The sequence below is a fragment of the Myodes glareolus genome, chromosome 17, assembly GCF_982192425.1.
Source record: "Myodes glareolus chromosome 17, mMyoGla1.1, whole genome shotgun sequence".
NCBI lineage: Eukaryota > Metazoa > Chordata > Mammalia > Rodentia > Cricetidae > Myodes > Myodes glareolus.
Genome location: NC_142042.1, coordinates 47,571,933 through 47,597,771, shown reverse-complemented (window position 1 = coordinate 47,597,771; position 25,839 = coordinate 47,571,933). Strand labels below are relative to the sequence as shown.

The following is a 25,839-nucleotide window of genomic DNA, read 5'->3' as shown; positions in this document are numbered from 1 at the left end:
AAGGTACCCACTGTGCGCCGTCTCCCCCTCCTCTCTCCAAGGCCTCCTGGGCAACCGAAGCTCTTCTCTGAAAAAAGACCTCTAGCAGGTCCCTCTGCTCCTTTTGGTCAGCTAGATGGTTTCACATTTGACTCATCGTCCCAGTTACCCGCCCCTAGCCATCTTCTGGTGAACACAAACAGCAGTTCTCCAACTCTTTCAGTCCAATGGGCCTTTGAGGCTGAGCAACCTGCCCTTCAAAACACCTCCTCCCCGCAGGCTTTAATATGCTGGCGGCGAAACTTGCAGCTTTGGGGGGCTTTGGACAGAACAGAAACCGGTATCAGAGTCCCTAGCAACCCAATCCTCCTGCCCGCACGTTTTGGGGGCTGGAATCTGGCCCAACCCGTCCCAGCAGCCAGGCCAGGCCTGGGCCAGCTCCGCCCCAGCAGCAGCTGGGCGGCCACACCCTGTGCCGAGCTGGGTTCCTGTGAGCCAGAAGCCTCGCCCCCCGACGACGTTCCGGAGTCTCAGAGGCTGCCGCCCCACCCAGCCAGGCCTCGCCACCCCGATCGCTCTCGGTCCCCCTCAGTCTGCTGTGACTTCCCCGGGACCATGCGGCGCTGGCTGCGGTCCTTCGTGATGCCTACCGCCGCCTGCCAGGACGCGGAGCCGCCCACGCGCTACGAGACGCTCTTCCGGGCGCTGGACCGCAATGGGGACGGCGTGGTGGACATCGGAGAGTTGCAGCAGGGGCTGCAGAGCCTGGGCATCCCACTGGGCCAGGACGCCGAGGAGGTGGGTCGCCAGGGGAGCTGGGGAGGCTGCCGGTGCTCCGGGACCGACCGAACCAGGTACTGGGAGGGCTGTGGCCTGAGGCCAGGCAAGGAGGCGGAACTATGCCCGCCAGCAGCTGGAAGATCTCCGGAGAGTTGAATCTGGAAGGCGACGGGTATTTTTCCAGATAAGTTAGTGTTACACACTTAAAACTGCCAAGGCTTTCGTTCTGAGAGCATCTCTAGTTCTTGGTTCTTCACTTGCCCCGTCCTTTGCAAACAATGCATGGCTGTTCCCCTGCCAGACTTCTTTAAGTTAGGTGAAAGAGACACTTTGTGTCCCTTAGAAGCAGCTTTGTTACAACTACCAACTAGAGTTTTGTTTCAAAAACGGGTTAAAACCCACAGTGCTCCCAGCCGCTGGTTGAGGTGGAAATGCCACATTCCGTTTTCATGACTTTCTAAGTTTGTGCCCTTAGTACACATATTGATCTGGAGGGTTGACCTGTTGTAAAGTAATTCTTCTTCCTCTGAGTCATGTAAATTGTGCCCCTGACATCCAGGCCCCTTGGCAGGGTGGACACACTGAACCTGGAACTCGTCCAGCCGTTGCTGTGCAAGAGGACACTGGCTTTCCTAGCCCACGAGGAACGTGCTTGAGTTACTGCGGGGGGCCACCAACTGTTTTGTATCTATATTTAAAACACTGTCACTGTCACTGTCCTTAATAAGAGGCCTCTTCACTTTACTATATCCTCTTAGTAAGTTAAACTTTTTATTTTTTTGGGGGGGGGGACTACTCATTTTGCCCAAAGTATTATTATATATGTCATTTCTGATCTCTGTTTCTTCTCCTTCTCCACACTGGCCATAGGTTTGCCTATTTAATACACACTCTGAAAGAACCAACTTTGGGTACTTTTTGCAGAGTGTGTCTGTTCTACTTAATCTGGGTTGACTCATTTCCTCCTATTTCTTGAATCAAAGGTCTGACTTGCTAATCTTGAGTGATAGCATCTCTTAGCCTCTCCATAGCTACATCTCACAGGCATGTTGAGGGTTATTTATTTATTTATTGAGGCAGGGTTTCTCTGTGTAACAGCCCTGGCTGTTCTGGAACTCACTCTGTAGACCAACCTGGCCTCGAACTCACAGAGATCCGCTTGCCTCTGCCTCCTGAGCGCTGGGATTAAAGGTGTGCACCACCACTGCCTTGAGGGTTAGTTGTTTTTATTATTCACCTCCAGGTGATTTCTAGCCGCTAGTATGATTTCTTTGACTCAGGTTTCATTTTAAGTGTGCTTTAAATTTCCTAATACGTTTTTGTTTTTTTGAAAATATGAACAAAGTTGACAAAGCGTCTGGCGAGATTTTAAAAAGAGAGGGATTAGCCAGGCATGATGGGGTATGCCTATAATCCCAGAACTCTGGAAGCTGAGGCAGAAGAATTGCTGTAAGTTACTGGTCAGCTTGGGCTCTGTCCTCCTCTCGTCTAAGTCAAACTCGAGTGAACTGAAACACACAACGACAAAAGCTCAAAACCTGGACCCCACAGTAACAACAAATCACGAGATAAAGTCTTTAACTTTTCAAAATGTATTATATATGAAATCAATTACATAAAAACTATGTGTATATAAATATGTAGAAGAGGGCAGCTCATGTTTACCACTGATAAGTGTATATATTTTGTGCATATATAAATTATATTGTGCTCAGATGTGTAGTACCACTATTGGTGCCGTGCCTGGCATATGATCAAACTATTCCCAGCACGAATGCACTCTTCTGCAGAAGGCGAGTAAAAGCTATTTCTCAATGATAAAACAATCATTCTACTTTTTCTTTACAACATTGGTAGCATTTCAGTTTAGGAACTGTTATTTTTATAGTTAAGGGGAAGTTATTTCTATTTTGAATAACTGGCACCGTCTCTGTGGTGTGTCTTCCTGGACCACCATCCAGGGATGAGCTGACTGTGTCCTGCTGGGTGTGGCTCCCTTGCCTCACGTGTTACCACTTTTATGATTGCGAGTGGTATTACTTATTAATCAGTACGACCTCCAATAAGACCAGCACTTAGGATTGACAATTTTGTCTCTCTCATTGGATCCAAGTGATATCAAAGGAGTTAGGGCAAGCGTCTGAAATACACTGACACGGCAGTGACCTGCCTTAATAATTAAAACAAGAGAAAATTAAACTTTAAATCAGTTGTGTTCCTTTTATATACTTATTTATTTGTATGTGTGTGCACATGTACTTGCGTGAAAAGTGTTGCATGACTATGGAGGTCAGAGGACATCTCACTGAGTCACTTCTCCCTTTTACCAAGTGAACTCCCAGGAACTCAGGCCTTGGTGGCAAGTGCCTTTACCCGCTGTGTGGTCCTGCAGGCCCCATTCATTAGCGCTTCCATTTTCATCATAAGTAGGACCAGCTAGCCAAAACCATGCTGGGAAATCGGATCAACATGTAGTATGTGATATGGCAGGTGGATTCCTAGATCATGGGATAACTTGTACGCCTTATTTGCTGTGATCTGGACACACATAACTTGTCTGTGTTTCCACTTCAGGCCATTTCTCCTCACACATGCAGTGAACACCACCCTAGACACATACGATTCTTCTTCTCTTTGTTTCCCAAGGCTTCTTCTGCCGTGCTGCAGGATGGCGGCTCTGGTTGTTCTGTGCTCACTCAGGGATCCTCAGCTGACCAGGCTTCAGCTGCCCCTCCTCATTCACAGAGGAGTGGGATTTGGATAAGAGCTTCATTCTTCACAGGAGTTCCTCAAAAGTCTAGGCCAGGCTGACAGGGAACTAGCCAATGGTATTGAAGAGAGGACGAGAGGACACTTGTGTTGGGGAGAAGTGGCCCAGCTCCAGTTCCCCACAGAATCCTGTCACTGCCTGGAGCAGCCCAGGTACAGTGTATCACAAGGTGCCATGGCTGGAGACCGGAGGATGCCAGTTAGCCGTGTCTCCCATGCAGAATCCCTTGAAGGGGAATAATCTCATCATCCATGGGCCATGATTCCTACAATATACAAGAACTTTCTGCAGCCCTCAATAATTTTCAAGATTCTAAAAGGATCTGGAGACCAGAGAGGTTGTTAATGGCTGCTGTGCAGAATTTTTAATGATTGTGTGATACACTACTTTATGTTTATATAATGTTATTGCCAATACTCTGATTGCTATTTAGCTTATTAATAGTTTCAAAACTGTATCAAATAAAATTAAATCAGAATCATTTTGTTTTTATTTTTTGTCTCATTTGGTCCAGTTATTTTCATAAGATACATTTTTTTAACTTTTTGAGCTTATACTATAGTTACAATGTTTATCCCTTCCCTTTCCTCCCTTCAGACTCTCCTATGCATTCCTCCTTGCTTTCCTCCAAATATAAATGTGTGTGTGTGTGTATGTGCATGCATATGTAGAAATATAACCCACTCAGTCTGTGCAATGCTACTTGCTTGTATGTTTTCAGGGCTGACCATTTGGTATTGTGTGTTCTTCCTTGGAGAAGAGCATTTTCCCACTTTTAGCATTCCTAATTTGCCTGTCGGTCCCTGTGTAGGGTTGAGGCCTCGTGGCCTTTTCTCCATTCACTTCAGCCTATTATCCTTTTTCAGCTCACATTTGGACAGCCATTTTGACTTTATAGATGAGATTTTGGTGGGGCTTTGTGGAGGTCATTTCTGACATTGCTAGGAGACAGAATCTCTTAGCACACACCCCAATCTCCTGGCTCTTACAGTCAATCTTTCCTCCCCGTTTTCTGCCCTGTTTCCTGAACCTTAGGTGTAGGAGTGTCTCATAGATGTATCTGTTAGGACTGGGCTCCACAACTCTGCAGTTTGAGTGTCTGTGGTTTTCTATAGTTTTCTCTGTCTGTTGCAAGAAGACGTTTCCTTGTTGAGGGGTGAACACTGCAACCACACCTATCCGTAGGTAGGTATAAGGACAGATGTTTGAACTGTCAATAGGGATTATGCGGGTTTAGTAAGTTAGTGCTTGCAGATTCTCCTCAAATATCCGTGGCTTCACTAGCACTGAGTCGTAAGCTACTTTTCCTGTCCCAGACGTGTTTGCCGTCTTGTTGAGTGGGTCTTAAATCCAGCCAGAGAGTTGTTGGTTAGCACCAAGGTAGGCGTGTGTGCAGCGACTGCACCCGTAGGATGATTGTGCCGTTCTGGTTGTTGTGGTTCACAGTTGTCACAGCAAGATTGGGCGGTTGGTGGCTTCCCTCCTCTGGGAGCTTGAGTGACATCTGGCAGAATGAAGCCCTATCTTTAGAGAAGAGGCCTTCAGGTCAGGTCCAGTACAGGGGGGCCCCTAGGCCCTGTTTCTGAAGTGCATGGTGTCTTCTGCAGTAGGGATTTATCTCCACCTCTTGGAGGGAACCAAGGGCAATAGCGATGGGCTGTAAATTTTTTGAGTCTCTTGGACATCACTGGCCAACACTCAGAAGAGGCCTTCTCATGTCTAGCTAGGTGGACCTTGGTTCTTGGAGGGAGCTTTGTCATCCCAGATGAGAAAAGTTCCTTGAACGTATAAAGGTGGATCTCTGTGAGTTTCTGGTCAGCCAGGTTTACAACTGAGTTGCAGGACAGCCAGGGTGGTTATACAGAGAAACTCTGCTTTGTAAAACAACAACAAAAAAGAAAAGAAAAGAAAAGAAAATCAAAACCAAACTAAGAAAACCCACCAGACAAAACAGAAACCAAAAAAATCCCTCCAATTATAAATGCATATTTTATACACAGAATTTCATGCTTTAGAACTAGTTTTAGGTTAATAGTTAATGGTACGATTTTATGGCTTTTCAGACATCCTGTTATTTTACCTCCTTCTGCCTTTACCTTCCCACCTTTCTAAAAGCCTCTTTTCAACTCTCCCCATCAGATCCCATGTATCCCACCATTCCCTTTACCCTCTTCCATCCTTCTTCTGTGTTTGCTTCCCTTCTCCTCCCTGAAGAGCCTCCTTTCTCTTTCCTGGCCAGGTCACTAGTACACTGCCGTTCCCCTCTCTATTGCTCCGCCACAGCCCTATCCTGGCAATGATCCTGTTTTACTCTTTGTTTTAGTTACTCCAGGCTGTGTACTCACACCCGAAGATTTGACGAGAGAAAACATGATGTTTGTCTTCTTGGGTCTGGGTTTCCTCACTCAGTATGATTGTTTCTAGTTCTGTCCATTTGCCTACAAAATCCATGTGTACCAGGCTTTTTCTTTTGGGCCACCAACAAACTCCTAAATCATGATGCTGAGACTCACTATTACTTGTGAATGCTCGACCTAGCTTGGGCTTACTTCTGGCTAGCTCTTTTAACTTAACTTAAATATTAACCTGTTTCTCTTTATCTATTTTTTTTTCCATTGGAGACAGGGATTCTCTGTAGCTTTGGAGCCTGTCCTGGAACTTGCTCTGTAGATCAGGCTGGCCTCAAACTCACAGAGATCCTCCTGCCTCTGCCTCCCAAGTGCTGGGATTAAAGGCGACTTTATCTACATTTTTTTACCTCGGGGCTTTTTACCTTTTTTTTTCTGTATATCTCATTTCCTGTTGTCTTTATGACTGTCTGTCTGTCTGGTAGCTGCCTGGCTTCTGGCCCCAGTTGTGTCCCCCTCTTTCTTCTCATTCTCTTATTCTTTTTTTCTCCCTCTTCTGTCTCTTTGGTGGAGCCCGGAAGCCGCTTCCTCCACACAGCCCCAACTAAAAACAAACGAGCAAAAAACCCAAGCTAAGCTCCTCCCTGCTACTTCTTGTCAACCAGTTGCTAACCCTGCTTCTCTGAGTCCAGGTTAATTTTATTTATTTAACACAAATGCAACACGTCTTTGCATAGTTAACAAATGCAGCTTCAACAAATGTAACACAACTTTGCCTGGTTAAACAAATATTCCATAACATCCATTGTTCTATTTTACATGATTCCATTTTCCTTTAAAATGCGCAGTATTCCATGGTGTATACGTAGCACATTTTCATTATTATAGGGCATATTTTGAAAAATGGAAATTATGAAGTCCAAGGAGTATGCATATTAATTGAGTTGTATATTGCTTTGAGGAAATACTGTTTTCATTGTACTCCTTGCTGACCGACAGTCTGTGCAGTTCCAATTCCATCCAGTTAGGATGCCAGTTTTTATGAGCGCTCCCAGCCTGAGAGAGAAATGCTGTTAGTTGCCTTCACGTTTCCACTGTTTCGTTCTGTTCCTTGGGCTGGCATGTGCTCTCGTACACGGCCTACGTATTCTCATGCCAATCTCTCCCAACATCACCTGCAGACACACCCAGAAAGGTTGTTGTTGGCTACCTGGGCATCCTTTGTGTACTAATCAACTTGGTATATAAAGTTCACCAGTATATCTGGGAAACTGGAGCCCATAAAATACTTTAATTTGATGAATCAATCAAGAGCCATTGACTAAGGCATAGTCAAGTGTTGGTATACTGTCAAGAACTGAGGAGAGGATTGTTTTGAGTACACAGGGGTAAAAAACTATGGATGACTCCAAGTTTCAAGAAACAGTTTGTCCCTAAGACAAGTATTTACTTTGAGTGGAAATCCCTATAGAGTTTCACCAAATTTTACTTCTTTGTTACAATAAACTTAGCATTTTGAAGAAAGAAAATATCTTTTTAAGATTTTTAGATTATAATATTTCTCACATTTATTGATTATATGCATACACATACGCATATACCATGGTTTACGTATGGATTCAGTTCTGTCTCTGGGGATTGAACTCAGGTCATTAGGATTGATGGCAAGTATCTTTGCCTGCTGAACCATTTTGCCGGCCCCAGGCTCCCATTTTTTTTTCAATTTTTGATACAACAAATATCTGAGTAGAATGTAGAAGAGAGGCACAAAGTAAGCAATGGTTAATCATTGGTAAGTATTCCAACATTACTGAGGGACTTTATGACAGGCAATCCTGAGACAAATGTGAAATTGTTATGCTACATTTTTGATGCTATGACCTCTGTTTTCTCTTTTAATAATTTATTCACTAAAAATTCATACAGGGATACAATGCATCTTAATCATGTTCATCTCCACGCCCTCTCTTCAACTTCCCTTAGCCTTCTCCCCAGTATATTTCCCTTTCAGCTCCAACTCCTCTTTTGTTTAATTAACTAATAAATGCAGCCCATATATGAATGGGTGTGGGGGTCATCCCACTGGCATGGCCATCCTCCCTGTGGCCACCCCCTAAAGAAAAGTGATTCTGCTTCCATCAGCAGCCGTCCCCTGTCAATAGCTCCTCAGCTAGGGGTGGAGCCTCAGGAACCCCTCCCACTCCATGCTGTATTTCTAACGGGCTTGTTATTACGCAGGCCTTGTGCAGGTAACCACAGCTGCTGAGTTCATGTTGGGAGGTTGGCATTTCCCACCACTCCCCACTACCTCCAGCTCTTACATTCTTTGTGCCCCTGCTTCTGTGATGTTCTTTGAGACCCTTACTATAAGTTAAGAGAGAAAATTCACGTAAGTTCTCCTAAGACTTGGGGTTATCAGGATATGGACCCGAGTTCCCTACAAAAGCAATAAGTGCTCTTAACTTCTCTCTCCAGCCCCACAAAAGTGGTTTTTGTTGGCCGTGGGGAATGGGCCTCCTTTGTGTGCTGTAGAGAACACAGAGTCACAACTGACATTTTTGGGTAGAGAATACACATCTATAGGAGGTACCACATGACTACACAGAAAAGACCAAAGTTATGACCAAGATAATAAGGAAAGCCAACTGACAGCATTTCAAGATTGTTAGGGAAGAATAAACTACAAGGTTGATAATATCATGTTATAATTAGAAAGTATTTTGTCAAATATCTCTTCACTTTTGAAAATTGCTTTGTTTATTATTTGTTTGTTGGTTTTTATGTATTTAATCAACTAATGTATAGCAATGATGGATATAGTGATGGCTCGTTCCTCTTGGCCTTGTTCACTGCTACATCTCCAGCTTAATGGACATTGTCTTACTGTTCAGTAACACCAACTAAATAAAATCTTTGCACTAGGGTTTGGAGTGATTTTTAATCATTTCTGCTTTATATTTGAACTTTCTAGGAATTAAATAACTTAACTAAAACCCTGAATCTAGCAACTGGTAAAAGCATTTAACTCTGGTCTAATTGATTCCAGAGTCCATAATATACCATGACTAGGTTAATGTATGATAGACAATGATTCATATTTAACAGTGAACCCCATTCAATCTTTGCCAGCAAATTCTTTTGACATTTTCATAAATCCAATCAGTGAACTCTACTTCACTGTTTGAAAGGTAAGACTTTTGAACTCAGAGTGGACAAGAGAGGTTAAGTAACATTCTATAGAATGTTGCTTGGTGGAAGCTTATGTATCTACATGTGTAATATCTAGAAAAATAAATAAATGATTCTGAATTTATTAGAGTCAGAGTGAGAACATATTTCATTCAGCAATCATGATAATTTACCAGGAAGAATGGGAGAAATCCAAGGCAGAGAAAGTAAAATAAAAAGATAAACATACACTGGGCAGTAGTGGCGCACACCTTTAATCCCGGCACTCGGGAGGCAGAGGCAGGCAGATCTCTGTGAGTTCGATGCCAGCCTGGTCTACAGAGCTAGTTCCAGGACAGGTTCAAAAGCTACACAGAGAAACCCTGTCTGGAAAACAAAACTAAACAAAAGGATAAGCATATTTGCTGTGGCAAAATCAGGGAACACAGACTGTTGGGAATTTGGGAACTGACTAGGCTTTGAATGCTCCCCCGGAGAAGGCCGCATTAGACTATACATGAGTCTCCGTCTTTGTTTTTGTCTTTCAGAGGATTTATTTCTACAAAGAAGAGGTAACATTAGCTTTTAGAATATAAACTTGGGGACACACACACACACACACACAAAAGATACTGATTTTGTATATTGTAGAACGTTAGATGTGAGCGTTGCCAGAATTCTCGTTTTTCTTATCCTATAACCTCATGCCATGATGCCTTCAAATGTATATTTATAAATATAAATGTATTATAAACTTTCTATTCTATTATATTATAAACTTTTTATATTTATAATTTTAAATATTATAAACTCTCTATTATAAAGTTTCAGATAGTTGAATATTAGTGGAGCCTGAAGCTTAGTAGACCAATATTGGTATAGTGTGTGTGTGTGTGTGTGAAGGCTTGGGCTAGATCCCTAGCACCACAAAAAGGGAGGAATATTAATCTAGCATCTCCATTATTCAGAGAGAAATTATAATTATCTCAGTGGGGTTAAAAACCTGAGGAAAAAAAGCAAAGCAATGAACATTGCTAAACTGTTGTTTTGCATTCAGTTCTATTCCATCTGTGATTGTGAAAAGATAAAATGTCCTTTTGAAAAGAAAAGAATGAAAAATTACAGCCTAGAGAACCTAGATTATCCCTGAGATCGGTTTACCCCATTGACCCATTCTTGATATCAAGTCCCCAAGATGTTCATCATCTAGTGCTGTGACACCACATCTTTAGTATACGTGAAGGTATGTGTGCACACATGTATGGAGGCCAGAGGTCAGTGTGGGCTGTCTTCCTCTACTGCTCTTCACCATATCTTTTGGGACAGGGCTTTCCCTGACCCAGGAGCTCATTGCTTGACTAGACTGCTGGGCACTGAGACCTGGAATCTTCCTGCTTTTGAATTTCCAGTACTGCTATTACAGAAGTGTGCCACCACGACCAACTTTCTACGCGATGCTGAGGGTCCAAGCACAGATCCTCACACTTCTATGGCAAGCACTGAGCCCTTTGCCTTATGGCGTATCTTAAAGGTATCCTTACATAAGCCCGTAGTCATTCACATGTGCTGTTATGGAGAGCTCTGCCTATCAGCCATCTTCACACGGTAGAAGAAGCAAGTGAGGTCACTGGCTATTACGAGGGCCCTGATTCCATTCATGAGGGCTCCACTTTTGTGAACTAATTACTCATGAAAGCCCTACTTCTGAATTCCATCATATAAGGTGAGTTAACATCGGCGTGGAAGCTGAGTGATACCAGCATTTTGTCCACGGTGATCTTCTCAGCTTCGAAGGTCCCAGGCTCCTATGAATCTAAGTGTCTCCTAAGAAATTCACAGCAGGAGCTTTGCTGTGAAATTATGTCAAAAATCTTAGTCTTAAAATTGCCTGGAACTTCTCATGCTAACTGAGCATATTTATTCAAATTGCTAGCATGAACCTGGGTTCAGGAGCACCTGATTCTCTCCAGCCCCATACCCTCCCTGTCTTCCATCTATGCATAAAATATTGCCACAGAAATATTGTGGATCAAAGAAAGACCCTTCCCAATGTAAATTCCTCCTGGGTATACTTCTTTTTATTGTTTTATTATTTTACGTTTCAGAGTAGAGGATGTCTACTGTTTCAATGTCTTCTAAGCCTAACTATATGAACAGACTTCCACATAGATCGCCTGACTCTTCTTCAGCATTGTGCTATGTCCCTCATGACTTCCACGTCAAGACATTAAATTTCAGATTATTTCCTCCATCTCCAGTGTCCTAACTGTCTTATTTTCATCAGAGTATTTCAGAGGATACCCACATTTTGGTACTATCTTTTAAAATGTTCTAGTATAATTTTTGACTTAAAGACAAAGCAAAAGCTAGAAAGAAGGTGCAGAAGGAGAGATGGGTGAGGGCAGAGGAGAAGACAGTGACGTTTAATGTGGAAAAATTAGAAACCTGTGGGAAATTAATAGGACACCACATTGTCTCCTGTTCCTCAGACCACTATGACTCACAGCCATCTGGAACACCAGTTCCAGGGTACTCGAACTCTGGTTCCCCGGGACTGGGTGCCCGTTCTTGACCTACTCCAGTACCAGCACGCATGAAAGGCACATAAATGCACAAACAGGCAAAACACTCATCCACATAAAATAAATACATCTAAAAGTTCAAATCCTCTCTTGTGAGACAATTCATTCACAATTGGGCCACAGGTTTTGTGAAACAGCCTTCCGTGTTAGCCCCTGCTCAGCAGCTCTTGGGAAATATCTATTGCAGAGCTTACAGCAGTACCTGTTTAGCTGTGGTGAAATCTACCCCTTGAGGGAGTCTGTCTAGGCTTTGTGATGCTCTTTGTCTTGCTCCCAGCACTCAGTATGATGAGAAGTATAGAGCCAAAGCTAATGGAGGATGGCAGAATTAAATTTTCTTTGTGAATTTTAATATCTCATTAAAACATTTATTTTTGAGCGAAGGTCTCATTACACTTTTTCTCAGGCTGGCCTGGCATTGAGGAGCCTTCTCTCTGGTGCTCAAGCGTCAGGTGCCATCTCACTGCACATTTGTAAATTCATCTGAAAAATTATTCAGTTTGAAAAACAAACAGTGCAAAAGCAGGGAGCTTTTCTGTGGATCTGTAGTTCCACTCTTTTCCTGGACGGGATGAGGGGCCGCAGATATGTGAATCGGGGGTTCAGGGCTTCCCACGGCCCTAGAGGATGAGCATTAATAAGCCACAGAGAGCAATAGCGGTCTTTCCTGCCTTCTCGTGGGAGTCCAACTGCCTTAACCCCTGGCCATTTGTGGATTATCCTCTGGGTCTCAACTGGTGCCCAGATGGATATTTTGCCCCCAGAGTCACTATAGATATTGGGTGAAAATAAAAGATAAAAAAATCAGGGATGGGAGGTGGAGATGGAGGGGGGAACACAGAAGAAAAGGTCCACACGGTCTAATTTCTCTTTATTTTCAGTCTTTTTTTTTTAAATTCATCATTTAAAAAAATTATTTTACACACCAACCAGTTTCCCCTCTCTCCTCTCCTCTCGTTCCCTCCCATTCCTCATTCCTCTCCATTCAGATGGGGTGAGGCCTCCGATGACAGTCAATAAAGCAAGACATATCAGGTTGAGGCAGGACCAAGCTCCATCCCCCCCCCCCCCCCCCCCCCCCCCCGCCCTTTATCAAGGCTGAAAACAAGGCATCCCCACCACAGGGAATAAGTTCCAAAGAGCCGGCTCATGCATCACGGACAGATCCTGGTCTCACTGCTACAGTCCCCACAAAAGACCAAGCTATACAACTCTCACCTAGGTCGGTCCCATGCTGGCTCCTGACGGTCTTTATGACCGTCAGCTTGGTGCACTTCACCCCTAAAAAGAATCCTCTTCTTAGGGAAACCTGCTTATTGACTAAAAATATATGCCCTACCTGAAGCTCGGTGATGGAGCAGTTCGCGATTTTCTAGCACTTGCATGTTCTAACACATTCCTTCCCCAGCACCCCAGAAAACAGTAACAAGTCACAAACCACACACAGTTTTCCAAAAGTGGTCGGGTGACCTCTGCGACTGTCCGCAGATCACAGAGCAATAACCCAGTTCCTCTCTATTCTCGCGTTTTTTTTTTTTTTTTCAAAACAGACCAAGCAAAGCAAGACAAAATACAAACTCCCTTTTAGATGGTCTTGTGCTGGGGTCTCTGAAAGTGGTGACGGGGCGTGGCTGGTTCTGTCTTGGCTCCTGTAGAACCTAGAGTCGAGGCAGGATCTCCCGCCCGCGGACTTGGGGCCGGAACCCCTCTCTGGAGTAGCCCACTGGTTCTTGCCCTGCACGTGCCCGGCAATCCCGGGACGGTTAGGATGAGGCTTTCTCCTTCTGATGCGGTAACCCCTGCAGATGCTTTGCCTTCGTCCTTCTTTCTCACTGTGGGCAGACATACTCTTGGTCCTATCCCAGGGACTTCGGCCCCTGGGGGACTCAGAAGGCTATAGCAGGGGTCACCCTGGCCGCAGGAGACACTGCACATGGATTCCCTCTACGAAGATCTTTTTTGGTATCTGGACCACGATGAAGATGGAGCTGTGGACTTCTATGAATTTCAGGAAGGCCTGCAGGATTTAGGGATCTCTCATTCTCTGGAGGATGACGAGGTGGGCTTCATGAAGCTCAGATTGATATGGGGTCAGGACCTCTGGAGAGGGCTCCTGGAGCAGAATGGAGTCATAGTTTAGACGTTCTCAAACTTGACCTGGTCCTTTGAGGTGACGCTGGACTAGCATTGCTTCTGTTTATTAAGAATCCTCCAGGGGCTAGGGATGTAGGCGGCAGGTAGAGCGCTTGATTCGATCACCAGTACCGTATACGCCATTGTGGTGGTGCAGGCCTCCATCCCAACATGGAGGATGGGGAGGCAGGATGATTAGAAAAAAACTCAAGGTCATCCTCGCAGCTAATATCCTCAAGAGTACTTCTCAGTTTTCCTTGTGGCTATAATAAAATTTCCAACTTCTGATTGCTTTTGCTATTGGCTACAGTTCTGTTTTATGGGGACTACTTGTTCAGTGTTCTTCCCTGTCCACAGAGGCCTGGGTGAGTAGCTTTGGCACACCTTAGTTACTTTTCTACTGCTGTGAAGAGACACTGTGAGTCAGAAAACTTATAAAAGCATTTAGTTGGGGACTTGCTTACAGTTCCAGAGGGTGAAACTATGGCCACTGTGGTGGGGAGCGTGGCAGCTGGCAGTTAGCCAGGAACTGGAGAAGTAGCTGAGAGTTTACATCTTATCCAAAGGTTGGAGGCAGGAGAAAGAACTACCTGGGAATTGCTCCTAAATTCCTAAATTTAGGAATAAGCTCCTAAAACCTCAAAGCCCACCCTCAGGGATGAACCTCCAACAAGGTCACACCTCCTAGTCCTTCCCAAACAGTGTGGACCAAGCATCCAAATATATGAGCACATGGAGGCCATCCTTCTTCAAACCACCACAGCAGAAGGGACCAAGATGTACCATGATTTAGAGGACTGGAACATTCACTCCACATGTGTTTGGGAGCTCAGTGGCGGTTGGGAGCAATTTTGTTTTGTTTCTGTTCCTAAGTAAGAATCGCCCTCATCCTAATAGCTGTGCAGACTGTTGGAGCCTTTCTTTTAAGCTTCCGTGTGTTGGCCAGCTGTCTTTAAAGTTGATTCCATATGCCAAGCACTACACTGTGATTTCTTTGTCGTTTGCTGTGACTGGGATAAATGTTTCTCAAAGGTGTTCCTTTTAATGACTTGGCACTCAGCCGGTGATTCTATTGGGGGCTGGCACTGGAACTTCCAAGAGGTGTGTCTTAAAGGTGGCAACTTCAAGAGTTGGAAATCTCCCACATGGAGGTGAATGTTGGGACACTGGTCCCTCTTCTTCCAAAATGTGATGTGTGTTTGTTTATTCAATACCAATTAACCTTTTAGAAGAAATCCAGGATTTCATCCTAAACAACTTAAGTTCTTTGGAACCCACTTATTCCTTTTCAACATTTTATTTTCCTGCAAATCTTTTTTGGCAAAAGGTGTGAGGCTTAGCATGTCCGTTGATTATGGATGCACATTCATTTATCAAAGCCAAGGGAGAGCCGTTCCCAGGGCTCTGGACCAGCCACATGGAACATTATTTTAAAAGAATTCTTGGGTTTCTCCTCAGGAAAAGGCCACATCTAAGAAGTTCTAATGTGTGGGTTCTCATATGTCTGCAGAAAAATTTCATTCATTTGGACTGAGAATTATCTTTTTAAGATAGAAATTTACATTGTATAGTGTGAGGTGCAGAAGATACTTTTTTATTATAAAAACAATAAATCCAAAGTGATAATTTTTTTTGTCATTATATAAGTAGGAGAGACTGAATATGCAAACAGATCATGGCAGGGTCATAAATAAAAACAGACATTGATTCAGCACCTACAGCCAGGAAACCTTGTCCTTACAACTGTCAGGCTTGGAGGAAGACATGTGACGTCTCTGTCTCTAGTGATAGTCCAGGATGCTGCACAATAGCATCAATAAAAGTCCCTCCCCCTCCCCCAATGGCCAGGACTTGATTAATCAAAGGGACAGTTCTCTTAATTTTGGTTCCCATTTTCAATTTGGGATTCATTAAGGATATCTATGCCTCCCCATAGAACCACACTGGATCCTGCTGCTGGCTAGCCAGCCTGTACCCACCTCTTCGACATGCCAAATCTTCCCTTTTTCGTTACAGAGCTTCCTGTAGGGGAGGCCCTGTCTTTGGATCCATATAAAACACAGATGAAGCAAGCTCAGAAGAAATGGCCCCGGGGTCTGCTTTTATTTCCACAGAGGGAATTATAAGGCAATTCAAAGGAGAAGCCTTAGTCCTTGTGTAATTATTAAACTGGCACCATCTGCTGCTTGTGAAACTCTGGGAGTCCTAACCACAGGAAAGGTTGTGGAGCTACGCCATCACGGATACTGACACAGCTGGCCCAAACTGGAAGCCTACACACAGGTAGCTCATTACTTTAGCCCATGCTAACGATAAGATCTCTCTCTCTCTCTCTCTCTTTTTCTGTAGAAAATTTTTGTTACTGGTGACATCAACAAAGATGGAAAGCTGGATTTTGAAGAATTTATGAAATACCTGAAAGACCATGAGAAGAAAATGAAGTTAGCATTTAAAAGTTTGGACAAGAATAATGATGGTGTGTCCCATTGTCACTTCTTATGCAAAGCCACCTTTACGCTTCCCACGCCTAAGACAGAAGCTTTCCAGATGACTGTTGTTTGTGTTAGCGTTTATTTCGTTAATGTGATCGAGAGTTCATGTTTTTATTCATTTTTTAAAAAAGATTTTATTTTCTTTTAGTTGTGTGTGTGTGTGTGTGTGTGTGTGTGTGTGTGTGTGTAGGGTACAGGTGAGTACAGGTGCCTGCAGACCCCCTGAAGCTGGAGTTATAGGTTGTTCTGAGCCAGACAGCATGTATTCTGGGAACTGAACTTGTGTCCTCTGTGAGAGCACTGAACGCTCTTAATCACTGAGACATCTCTCCAGCCTTGAGCCCGTATTTTTCGTGAAGAAAATTTATAGTAGCTTTTTTCTGTTGAGTTAAAAGTTTCCATACAGTATTCACCATTGAGATCACGCTCATTTCACTTAAAGTCGTAGTTTAAAATAATAATTATTTATTGTTCTTCCAATAAGAGGTATTTATTTTTCCACATACAGGCATGACTTGTGTATTGTAAAATAATAAAAATTCATATCTTACATTTTATAATCTCTTTGAAAGATTAATTTAGATAGTCTCTGATCCTAAAATGAGAATAGCCCAGCATTAGTATGTACCTTCTGGCCAGGACGGCACTGCCTCTGCTTAAAGTGGTAGTTTGGGTATGGAGTCCCAGGTAAGAAGGAAGAAAAATCAGCAGCGGAAAAACACCAGACCCATGTCCAGAGGCAACCATTGACAGGAAGGATGAATTCAGAAAGATTATAACGCAGCTGTAAACCTTTCCCAACCTAATGAATGGTTCGATTCACAGACTTATTATCCAAGAAAGAAGTTGAATAATAGATTGGAAAAAAAAGTATCATTCTTTTCAAGGGTTGGTATAAAACCTTTCAATAAAAATCTAGGTTATAAATATTTTAACTATGTGGGTTATGTAGTCTGAGTTGTGGCTGTATCTCGGCCAGAGACAATATGTAGGCAAATTATATGGTTGTGTTCAAATAAAACTTCGTTTAGAAAGTCAACAGACCTTATATGGATTGACAGTTATAATGTACTAACTAATGATTTAGACTGAACTTTAACTGAAAATCAAATTCCTTCAAACAGCCAAACCTGATAGATGGTTTTGTTGATGGCTCACAACAGCTAAGAACTCAGTGTGTGCTGGAGGTGGGGGCTGGAGCCACCAGTAAACCTTGCATTATGTATATTGCCCTCAAGCCCGAGGTCAATCCTCAGGCAAATCCAGTTTTTCAAATGAACTCTCTTTCCTGCATGTAAACTTCCATGCTGACCTGGATCCTCTGCAGTTCAGTTGCAGAGACAGTGTTGTCTGTGTCTTGTTTACAATCTCAGGACCAGCTACTATGTGACTGGTGCTCAGCCACCTGTAGACAGAGACTGCTTGTCTGTTTCCTGGCTGCCCAGACCCGAATAATCACACAGTAACCATATTAATTACAACACCCCTTGGCCAATACCTTCGGTGTATTTCTAGCTCTCTCTCTCTCTCCATATATATATTATATTATATATCTTATATCATATATATATATATAAAATATATTAAATTAACCCATTTCTTTTAATGTATGTATTGCCATGAGGCTGTGACTTACCAGTAAGTTTCCAGCCTGGTGTCTTTCTCCTTTGGCAGCTAAATGGTGTCTCTCTGACTCCGCCTACTCTCTCTCTATATATCCCTTCCAGCCTGGCTATATTCTGTCCTACCATAGGCCAAAGCAGCTATATTCCTTAGCCAATTAAAGCAACACATACACAGAAGGACATCCCACATCAGCCACCTAGTATATAAATTGTCCACTCCAGAAAACTAGAATCAAACCATAGGAAATAGAGGTGAAATTTTAACAATACATACTTCATAAATGTAGGCAGCTCCCCCTCCACTATGACTTCATATATGTTTTCAAACAATTTACCATTATAGGTTCATTTTTTTGTTTATAGGAATCCCTTAACTTAAACATATGTAGTTTATTTTCTCATTGTTTGTGGACTTTGTACTGGTGAATATTACTACTAGCTAAAATTTAGCCTTAGAAGTAATCCAAAGATGTGTACCCCAGTTGTTCATGGCCATGCAGAGAAGGGTAAAAACTTTGAATCACTGAGCATAGATATTTTTAGTTGAGACATAATAATGATAAAGTGATATTCTTGATTCTTGAAACATAAGGTGGCTTCTTTATTTTAACTCTCAGACTGTAAGCAACTGTTTCTTCCAAGATCTGTTTTGGATGTTTTGTTTGCATCTTTGTACATCGTTACGTGGATAATTTTACTTTATAAAATGCTTCCCATACATGGTGCTAGCATCTCCAAGTCCAAGAGTGCCATGGTGTGTGCCATGCAGAATGTAGATTTCTTAGAACCATTTTTCAAGGGTTTAGTGTCAGTGAATGAACAGCGCACAGCCATGAGATGTCTGAACAAACACGAGGCAACCTTAGGTCAGTGGATGAAAATACTGTGATAGAGTCTTGCAGGAACCTGCACCCGAATCTCCTGCAGGATCAGTGGTTTCGCACTTACTAATTCGGTGTCTGCAGTAACTTTCCAGAACACAGTCGCTGTGCAGTGGACCATTGAGTCTTTAAGATGCAGCCCAGGTTAGCCTCAGATTCCTGCCCATCCTCCTGCTTTAGCCTCCTCAATGCAGGGATCGCAGGTGAGCCATTTCCCCCTGGGGAGACCATTTCTTGGTGTGATTTGCCTTTGGATGGATCTAACCAACTTAATCTATAACCCTTAGGTAGAGAAGCAATTGTGGGGCCTTCCGTCTGAAGGCCAGAAAAGGAAATATGAATGTATAAGTCAGGTCACTCAGGAACTTAATACCGGTACAAGAAGCTTGTCAAAGTGGCCACAAGATTGTTACTAGGAGACGTACAGATGTAACTCCATGTTTACTGCTAGAAACCAAAGCTTTGTGAGAAGTCTTGAATTTATGGGGGTGGGGGAAGTGTGTACTTGTCTGTCCTTTCCCTGATCCCTACTCTGTCCTCAACTGCAGGAGACTGAGCCCTCTTGGACCTTGGTGGCCACACCACCAAAGTGGTGTTTATTTCATGGTTGACTTTTAATGTATCTGAGTACTTATATTTCTATTGTATAATCATTTTGTAACAGTGCTGACTTTCCCTTCCCTTCTTCCCTGGGAGAATAAAGACTTATTGGTACTCAAAATAAGAAGAAAAAAGAGAAAGAGAGAGAAAGAGAGAGAGAGAGAGAGAGAGAGAGAGAGAGAGAGAGAGAGAGAGGAAGAAGGAGAAGAAAAAGGAGAAGAAGAAGGAGAAGAAGAAGGAGAAGAAGAAGAAGAAGGAGAAGAAGAAGGAGGAGAAGAAGGAGAAGAAGAAGAAGAAGAAGAAGAAGAAGAAGAAGAAGAAGAAGAAGAAGAAGAAGAAGAAGAAGAAGAAGAAGAAGAAGACGACTATGTGGCCTAGGAGAATGCTGAGAGGGATCTGAAGCACTTCACTGCTGAAATGATGTCCCCTCTGCTCCCCCCCAATATTGTCCAGATTCCTCTCTTTGAGTGGTTCCCTTCAGCATCCTGTCTCTTCCTTAGGTCCCTCACTCAGAGGATGTCTTCCCTTCCCCTGCCTGTTGTACGTCCCTTTTCCCTGAGGAGCCGCCCACACTGCGTGGTTGCCGAACCTCTTACTGTGCATGGTCCCAGCCCTGTCAGGCCTCACAAGTACTGTGAGCCCCTTGAAGGGAAAGCAGGGGCGCTTGTGTTCATGGTGTGTTCTGTTTCCTCTCTTCCGCTTTTCCCTAATTTGCTCCATTTGCAGTCTTCAGACTCCCCTTGTATTATTTTTTCTCTCTCCCATTGCTTTCCTCTCCTCGCTGTCTATTTTCACTGAGATTTCTCAGAAGTCTGTGCCCTTTCGTTCAATTTCTTATTTCTTCCTCTCTTCCACTTGATCACATGTGACTCCACGCTAATTAAATGCCCCTTATTAAAATGCAGATATGGGCACTTTTAAATGAGCAGTTCCTGGTCTAATGGCGTTTGTCTTGTAGAAGATCAGAATAATTTAGATCTCCTTCCTAATGCTTCTCACTCTCATCACCCAGCAAGGCCATGGGAGCTTTTGGCCTACACTTGGAGGAGCATCAGTATTTATCCACTAGGCTTATGAATCAAATAATATGTGTGCATTTTAAGGTACCTGTGAACAATTTGAGTACTGACGCCACAAGATGCATTTAAGAAGAACGCTGGCTTGCCTGAATGCTTAGCTCCGCCAGCATCGTTCAGGAGTGTTCTCAGATTCCGAGCCTGGCCTGACACTGTTTTCATTGTTTGAAGGGAAAATCGAGCCTTCCGAAATTGTCCAGTCTCTCCAGATGCTGGGTTTGCATATTTCTGAAAAGCAAGCAGAGCTGATTCTTCAAAGGTGAGCTCTCCGTCAAACTCACAAACTTCTTTAACGTCTCGTCTTCCATGCTGGCCTCTAAGGGCCCTTTCGACTGCCTTCCTGCATCTCAGCGAACCTGTCTTTTCCTCCTCCGTTCCCATTTTGTTCCTATGTAAACACACTATCTGCAGTACAGGGATGGCAAAGGGATGCTTCAACTGGACTAGCTGGTTGTTGCAAGGCTTCAGGGGCACCGGGACAGCAGGGAGTCTTGTGTCTAGAGATAGGCGCTAAGGGGTTTTGGTGTGACTTTAAACATTCACTTTATTTTATGTGTAATTGGTGTTTTGTCTGCATGTTTGTGTGTGTGTGTGTGTGTGTGTGTGTGTGTGTGTCACTTGCACATCTTGTGCCTGTGGAGTACAGAAAGGTGTTAGGTCCCCTGGAACAGGCCAAGAGGGGAAAGAGGCAGATGGGGGACAGAAAGCTTTGTCAGCCCATGAGCATGAATGGAGACAGCCCTCCGGGAGACAGATTTCAGTGAATCGTCTCAATTTTATCCCAGAGTATAAGGACTGTGTGAATGTGGGGTGCCTGGGGACAAATCCTATTTTGCATTAAGTGGCACGCTCCTCTCACAAGGCCTACTATGTGGCAGCAGGGTCCTATGGCAGAGCCCCTAACACAAGTCTCAGCGGGGATCTGTGCCAGAGATCAAGCTGAAGATGAATCAGGCTCTGGTTTAGAGACAGCTTTTAGATAAAATCAGTCCTCCTGGCCCAGGGACATTCCGCAGATATGGGCAGGTAGAGAGCAGGAAGCTTTGCCGAGGGAGGGGTTCCCTGTTGCTGAGCTGTTGAGATAAGCTGCTAGGCTGCGACCTCTGACCAGCCAGCAATGCTATCCAATAATGGAGGGCTGTGAGCCACCTGGTGTGGGCTGGGTCCTGAGCTCAGGTCCTCTGGAAGAACACTTGTTGTTTTTTAACCACTGATCTATCTTTCTCAGTCCCTGGCTATTACTTTTTAAAGCAGTTTGGTTTCTTCCTTGTTTTTAAAAAGTATTAGCACGTGTTACTCTCTAAGGTGACCAGGTTTGCTCTGGCGTCTTCCTACAGTGTGCCTCAGCGTCTCTCTCCCATCTACCCTCAAGCCCGATTCCCTCCCACTGGCCTACTTCACCCAAATAGCATCCCTTCTACTTACATCTTTATGGATTTTGATTCCACATGAAAGAAAACTTATAATATTTGTTTTTCTGAGCCTGCCGTATTTTTTATCACGACCGTCTATATTTGTTTTTCTGAGCCTGCCGTATTTTTTATCACGACCGTCTACAGTTCCATTCACTTCCCTGCAAACGACATAATTTCTTTTTTATGGTGGTCGATTCTGGGGTGTGTGTGTGTGTGTGTGTGTATGTGTGTGTCTGTGTGTGTGTCTGCCCCTTCATCTGTTGATGGGCATCTAGGCTGATTCCATGTCTTGGCAGCTGTGAGTAGAGCAGCAGTAAACACATGTACCTCTGAGGTGTATTGGCTTAGAGTCCTTGGGGGTACATTCCCAGAAGTGGAATGGTAGAGGCTCACGTGCTGGTTCTAGTTTCGGTTTCTGGAGGAATCTCCGCGCTGATTTCCACAGGGGCTGCACTAATTTCCGTTCTCATCAATAGTGTAAAGTTTCCCTTTCCCTCCTGCACCCACTGTTCCTGCTTTCTGGACGTGAGCCATTTGGAATGGGGTAAGGTGGGACATCACAGCACTTTTAATTTTCATTTCCCCGATGGCTAGGGACTGTTTAACAATTTTCGTATGTCTATCGTCCATTTATGCATCTCTTGAGAACTGTACAACTCATTTGGCCACTTAATGATTAGAATATTTGTGGAGGGTTTTTTTTTTTTATGGAGGGTGTTTAATTCTTTCTCATTTATTTATTTTGTTGAGGAGGTGGCCTTTTGGGAAGAATCAGGTATCTGTGGTCGAGTGGGCTTATTTCTGGGCACTCTGCTCTAGCGCCTTGATTTAAGCGTCTGTGTTTGAGTTAGTACTCTGCTACTGTTGTTGCTATGGCTTCGTAGTATAATTTAAAATCAGGTTATGGTGGTACCTCCATCATTACTCTACTCAGAATTGGTTTAGCTATTTGGGGTCTTCTGTGCTTTTGTATGAATTTTAAGCTTGTTTTCCCGAGTTCTGGGAGGAATGTCATTAGAATTTTGCTAGGGATTACACTGAATCCGTAGATTGTTTTTAGTACTATGGTCATTTGAACAATGGTAATTCTGTCAATCAATCCCCAAGCTTGGAAGCTTTTTCCATCTTTTACTGTGGTCTATTTCTTTTTCCAGTATTTTATATATAAAACTTTTGTTAGGGAGATTTTTCACTTTCTTGATTAGGCTTGTTCCTAGTAGTTACTATTTATTTAGTTGCAGCTGTTGTGAACAAGATGGTTTTCCTTCTGAGTATGCTTGTTATTGGTCTGTAGAAAAGCTGCTGGCTTTTACATGCCAGTTTTGTATCCCACTAATCTATTAAAAGTGTCCCTAGACCTAAGAGTTAACTGCTAGAATCTTTAAGGTCTTTAAATATAGGATCTTATTATCTGAAAACAAGGGTAAGTTGATCTGTTCCCTTTTTATTTGTATCTCTTTGATTTCTTTCTTTTGTCTTATGACTCGTCCTTAGACTTCAGACACTGTATTAAACAAGAGTGGAAATATTGGATACCTTAGACTGTTCCAAATTTTAGAGGCAATTCTTTCATTTTACCCCATTCAACATATAGCTTGCTATAGGTTTGTAGCTTTTATTGTGTTGACATATGATCCTTCTGCCACTGACCTTTTCAGGACTTTTAACATAGAGAGATATAAAATTTGTCAAACTTTTTTTTTTTCTGTGTCTATTGAGATGATCACGTGATTTCTGTCCTTGGTTCTAGTTCTGTTATGTGCTATATTACTTTATCTGCTTGTGTGTGTTGAACAGTTTTGTTTAAACATTATTTTACATGAATGGATGTTTTGTTGGCATGTGTGTGTGTGTGTGTGTGTGTGTGTGTGTGTATTCCATGTGCATGAAGTGCCCATGAAGGTGAGAACAGGGCATCAGATCCCCTGGAACTGCAGTTACATACAGTTGTGAGCTGCCACGTAGGTGCTGGGTGGAACTTAGAGCCTTTGCAAGAGCAGCCAGTGCTTTTAACTCCTGAGTCATCTTTCCAGCCTGCCTCTTCCTCACTTCATCGGTGCATAATCTTTCAAATGTGTTATCATCCTCCTTTTCCATGCAATAGTTTATGGGGAATTTTTGTGTCGTAAGAAAACAAAGAGTTAATTCTTGAAAAAGGTGAAGAAAACCGACAGACTCTTGGCAAAGTGTAGATTTTATCTTCTCTCATTTAAGGCCCAAACTCATTTTTCTTGTATTTCCTTTGACAGCATGAGGAATAAAGCAAATTCTAAGCCCAAGTCTACAAGAGATGCAAATGCACGAACACTCAGCTTATGTGCTGCGTAACAGAGCACTGCCCATGGACACATGCTCTCCCGCAGCATGGGGCAGAGTGGAGATTCAGTAAAGTGGGGTGACAGCAGAGGTGGTGCACGCCTTTTATCCCAGCACTTGGGAAGCAGAGGCAGGGGGATCTCTATGAGTTTGTGGCCAGCCTGGTCTACAGAGTGCATTCCAGGAGAGCCAGGGCTACACTATCCCAAAACACAAAACAAAACAAAATAAAAGTTGTGGGATGTTCCTAAGGTGACACTTGCCGCCTAGCGCATGCTCGTGAAAGGGAAGTTAGGGGTTGCAGTTAAACGCTAAATCACTGCACAAAACCAGAAAATATCGATAAAATGAGAGCTTATACTGCAACCCAGAATGCAGTTTAAACACAGTGGTGACTAGGATTCTTAGTGGCTATGGAGCATACCTTTGCACTGGGGCAAGTAAGCTGAAGTATAATCTCACAGAGGCATATGGGGACTAAAATTCGTACTGAAAACATAATAATAAATATCAGAAAATGGTATTTTATTTGTATGCTGCCTACATGTGTCACTGTCATATAAATTATAGCATAAAACTTGAGGAAACACTAGAATATTTTTTCAGGCATGTTAGTTCAGTGTATAACCCAGTGTCTTGCACCTGCCACTTTAGTAACTCTCTGTGTTCAACAACGCCATCAAGCCCAGTATGATTTTGTATTGTTCGTAGGAAAATCTCATAGAATGGGTCTTCTGTCCAGAAGCTTTAAACACACACACACACACACACACACACACACACACACACACACACACCACAAGTATTACCACTTACACATGTAAGATGACAGAATGCTGAGTTTAGAATTGGCAAGATATCAGGATTTCTGAAAACTCAAATAATCAGGAATAAGATTTTGGTTTCTTGGAATCACTGCTAATTTTCTTATACTGATGAAAACTGGAGAAGAAAATTGAGAGCATATTTAGAAGCTATTTCAAAAATCGCACCCAAGTGTTTCAATCTTAGGATATTAAGAAATAAGTCCCTGAGCTTGTGAGATGAAAAAAAAAATGGCCCCCGAATTCATTCATTCATACTCCTTAATATTTCATTACCCAGTTTTGTATCTTGTAGCCTGATGCCTTGAGTCTGACAGAGTGCTAAGGGTGGTCTGTAGTGGGCTCTCTGTGATGTTTGGATCTGCTTTTCTCCAAGTGGTGAAAATGGTCAGAAATATCATAATCTACATGATTCTATGTCCAACAATGCATAAGTCATTGTGAGTGGTGTGGTTTTCTTTTTCCAGGGCTGCATGCCTACTAACTGAATGATCTGTTGCTGAACCCTTTGAACCTGCTGACAGGCTTTTAAAATTCTTTAAGAATGTTAATCTGGGAAGCAAAATTTCATGATGTAAAGTGAGCAATCATGTTAGCTGTGTCCACGTCTTGTTCTTTAACCACCTGTTTAACCTTTCAGCATCGACTCTGATGGGACAATGACAGTGGACTGGAATGAGTGGAGAGATTACTTCTTATTTAACCCTGTCACAGACATTGAAGAAATTATCCGCTTCTGGAAACACTCCACTGTAAGTTTGCCTTCTGTTTCTGCAGCTCTAAGGCACAGGTATCGTGTCCATGCGGGAAACACAGCTCCACCTCAAAGGAGACAAAGAGATAATTTATT

The 25,839-nt window shown here is 43.1% G+C and overlaps 1 protein-coding gene across 1 annotated transcript in view; it reads left to right on the top strand.

Annotated features, from left to right (window-relative positions):
• Positions 1-484: 484 nt before the first annotated feature.
• The window catches only part of Slc25a24 (solute carrier family 25 member 24), a 38,912-nt gene continuing 13,557 nt past the window's right edge, over positions 485-25,839 (top strand). Inside the window, exons 1-4 of the mRNA XM_087897626.1 lie at positions 485-777; positions 16,110-16,236; positions 20,606-20,693; positions 25,630-25,741. Of these exons, the coding sequence (XP_087753752.1) occupies positions 595-777; positions 16,110-16,236; positions 20,606-20,693; positions 25,630-25,741 (510 nt within the window). The 5' untranslated portion in view covers positions 485-594. The remainder of the gene's footprint in view (positions 778-16,109; positions 16,237-20,605; positions 20,694-25,629; positions 25,742-25,839) is intronic.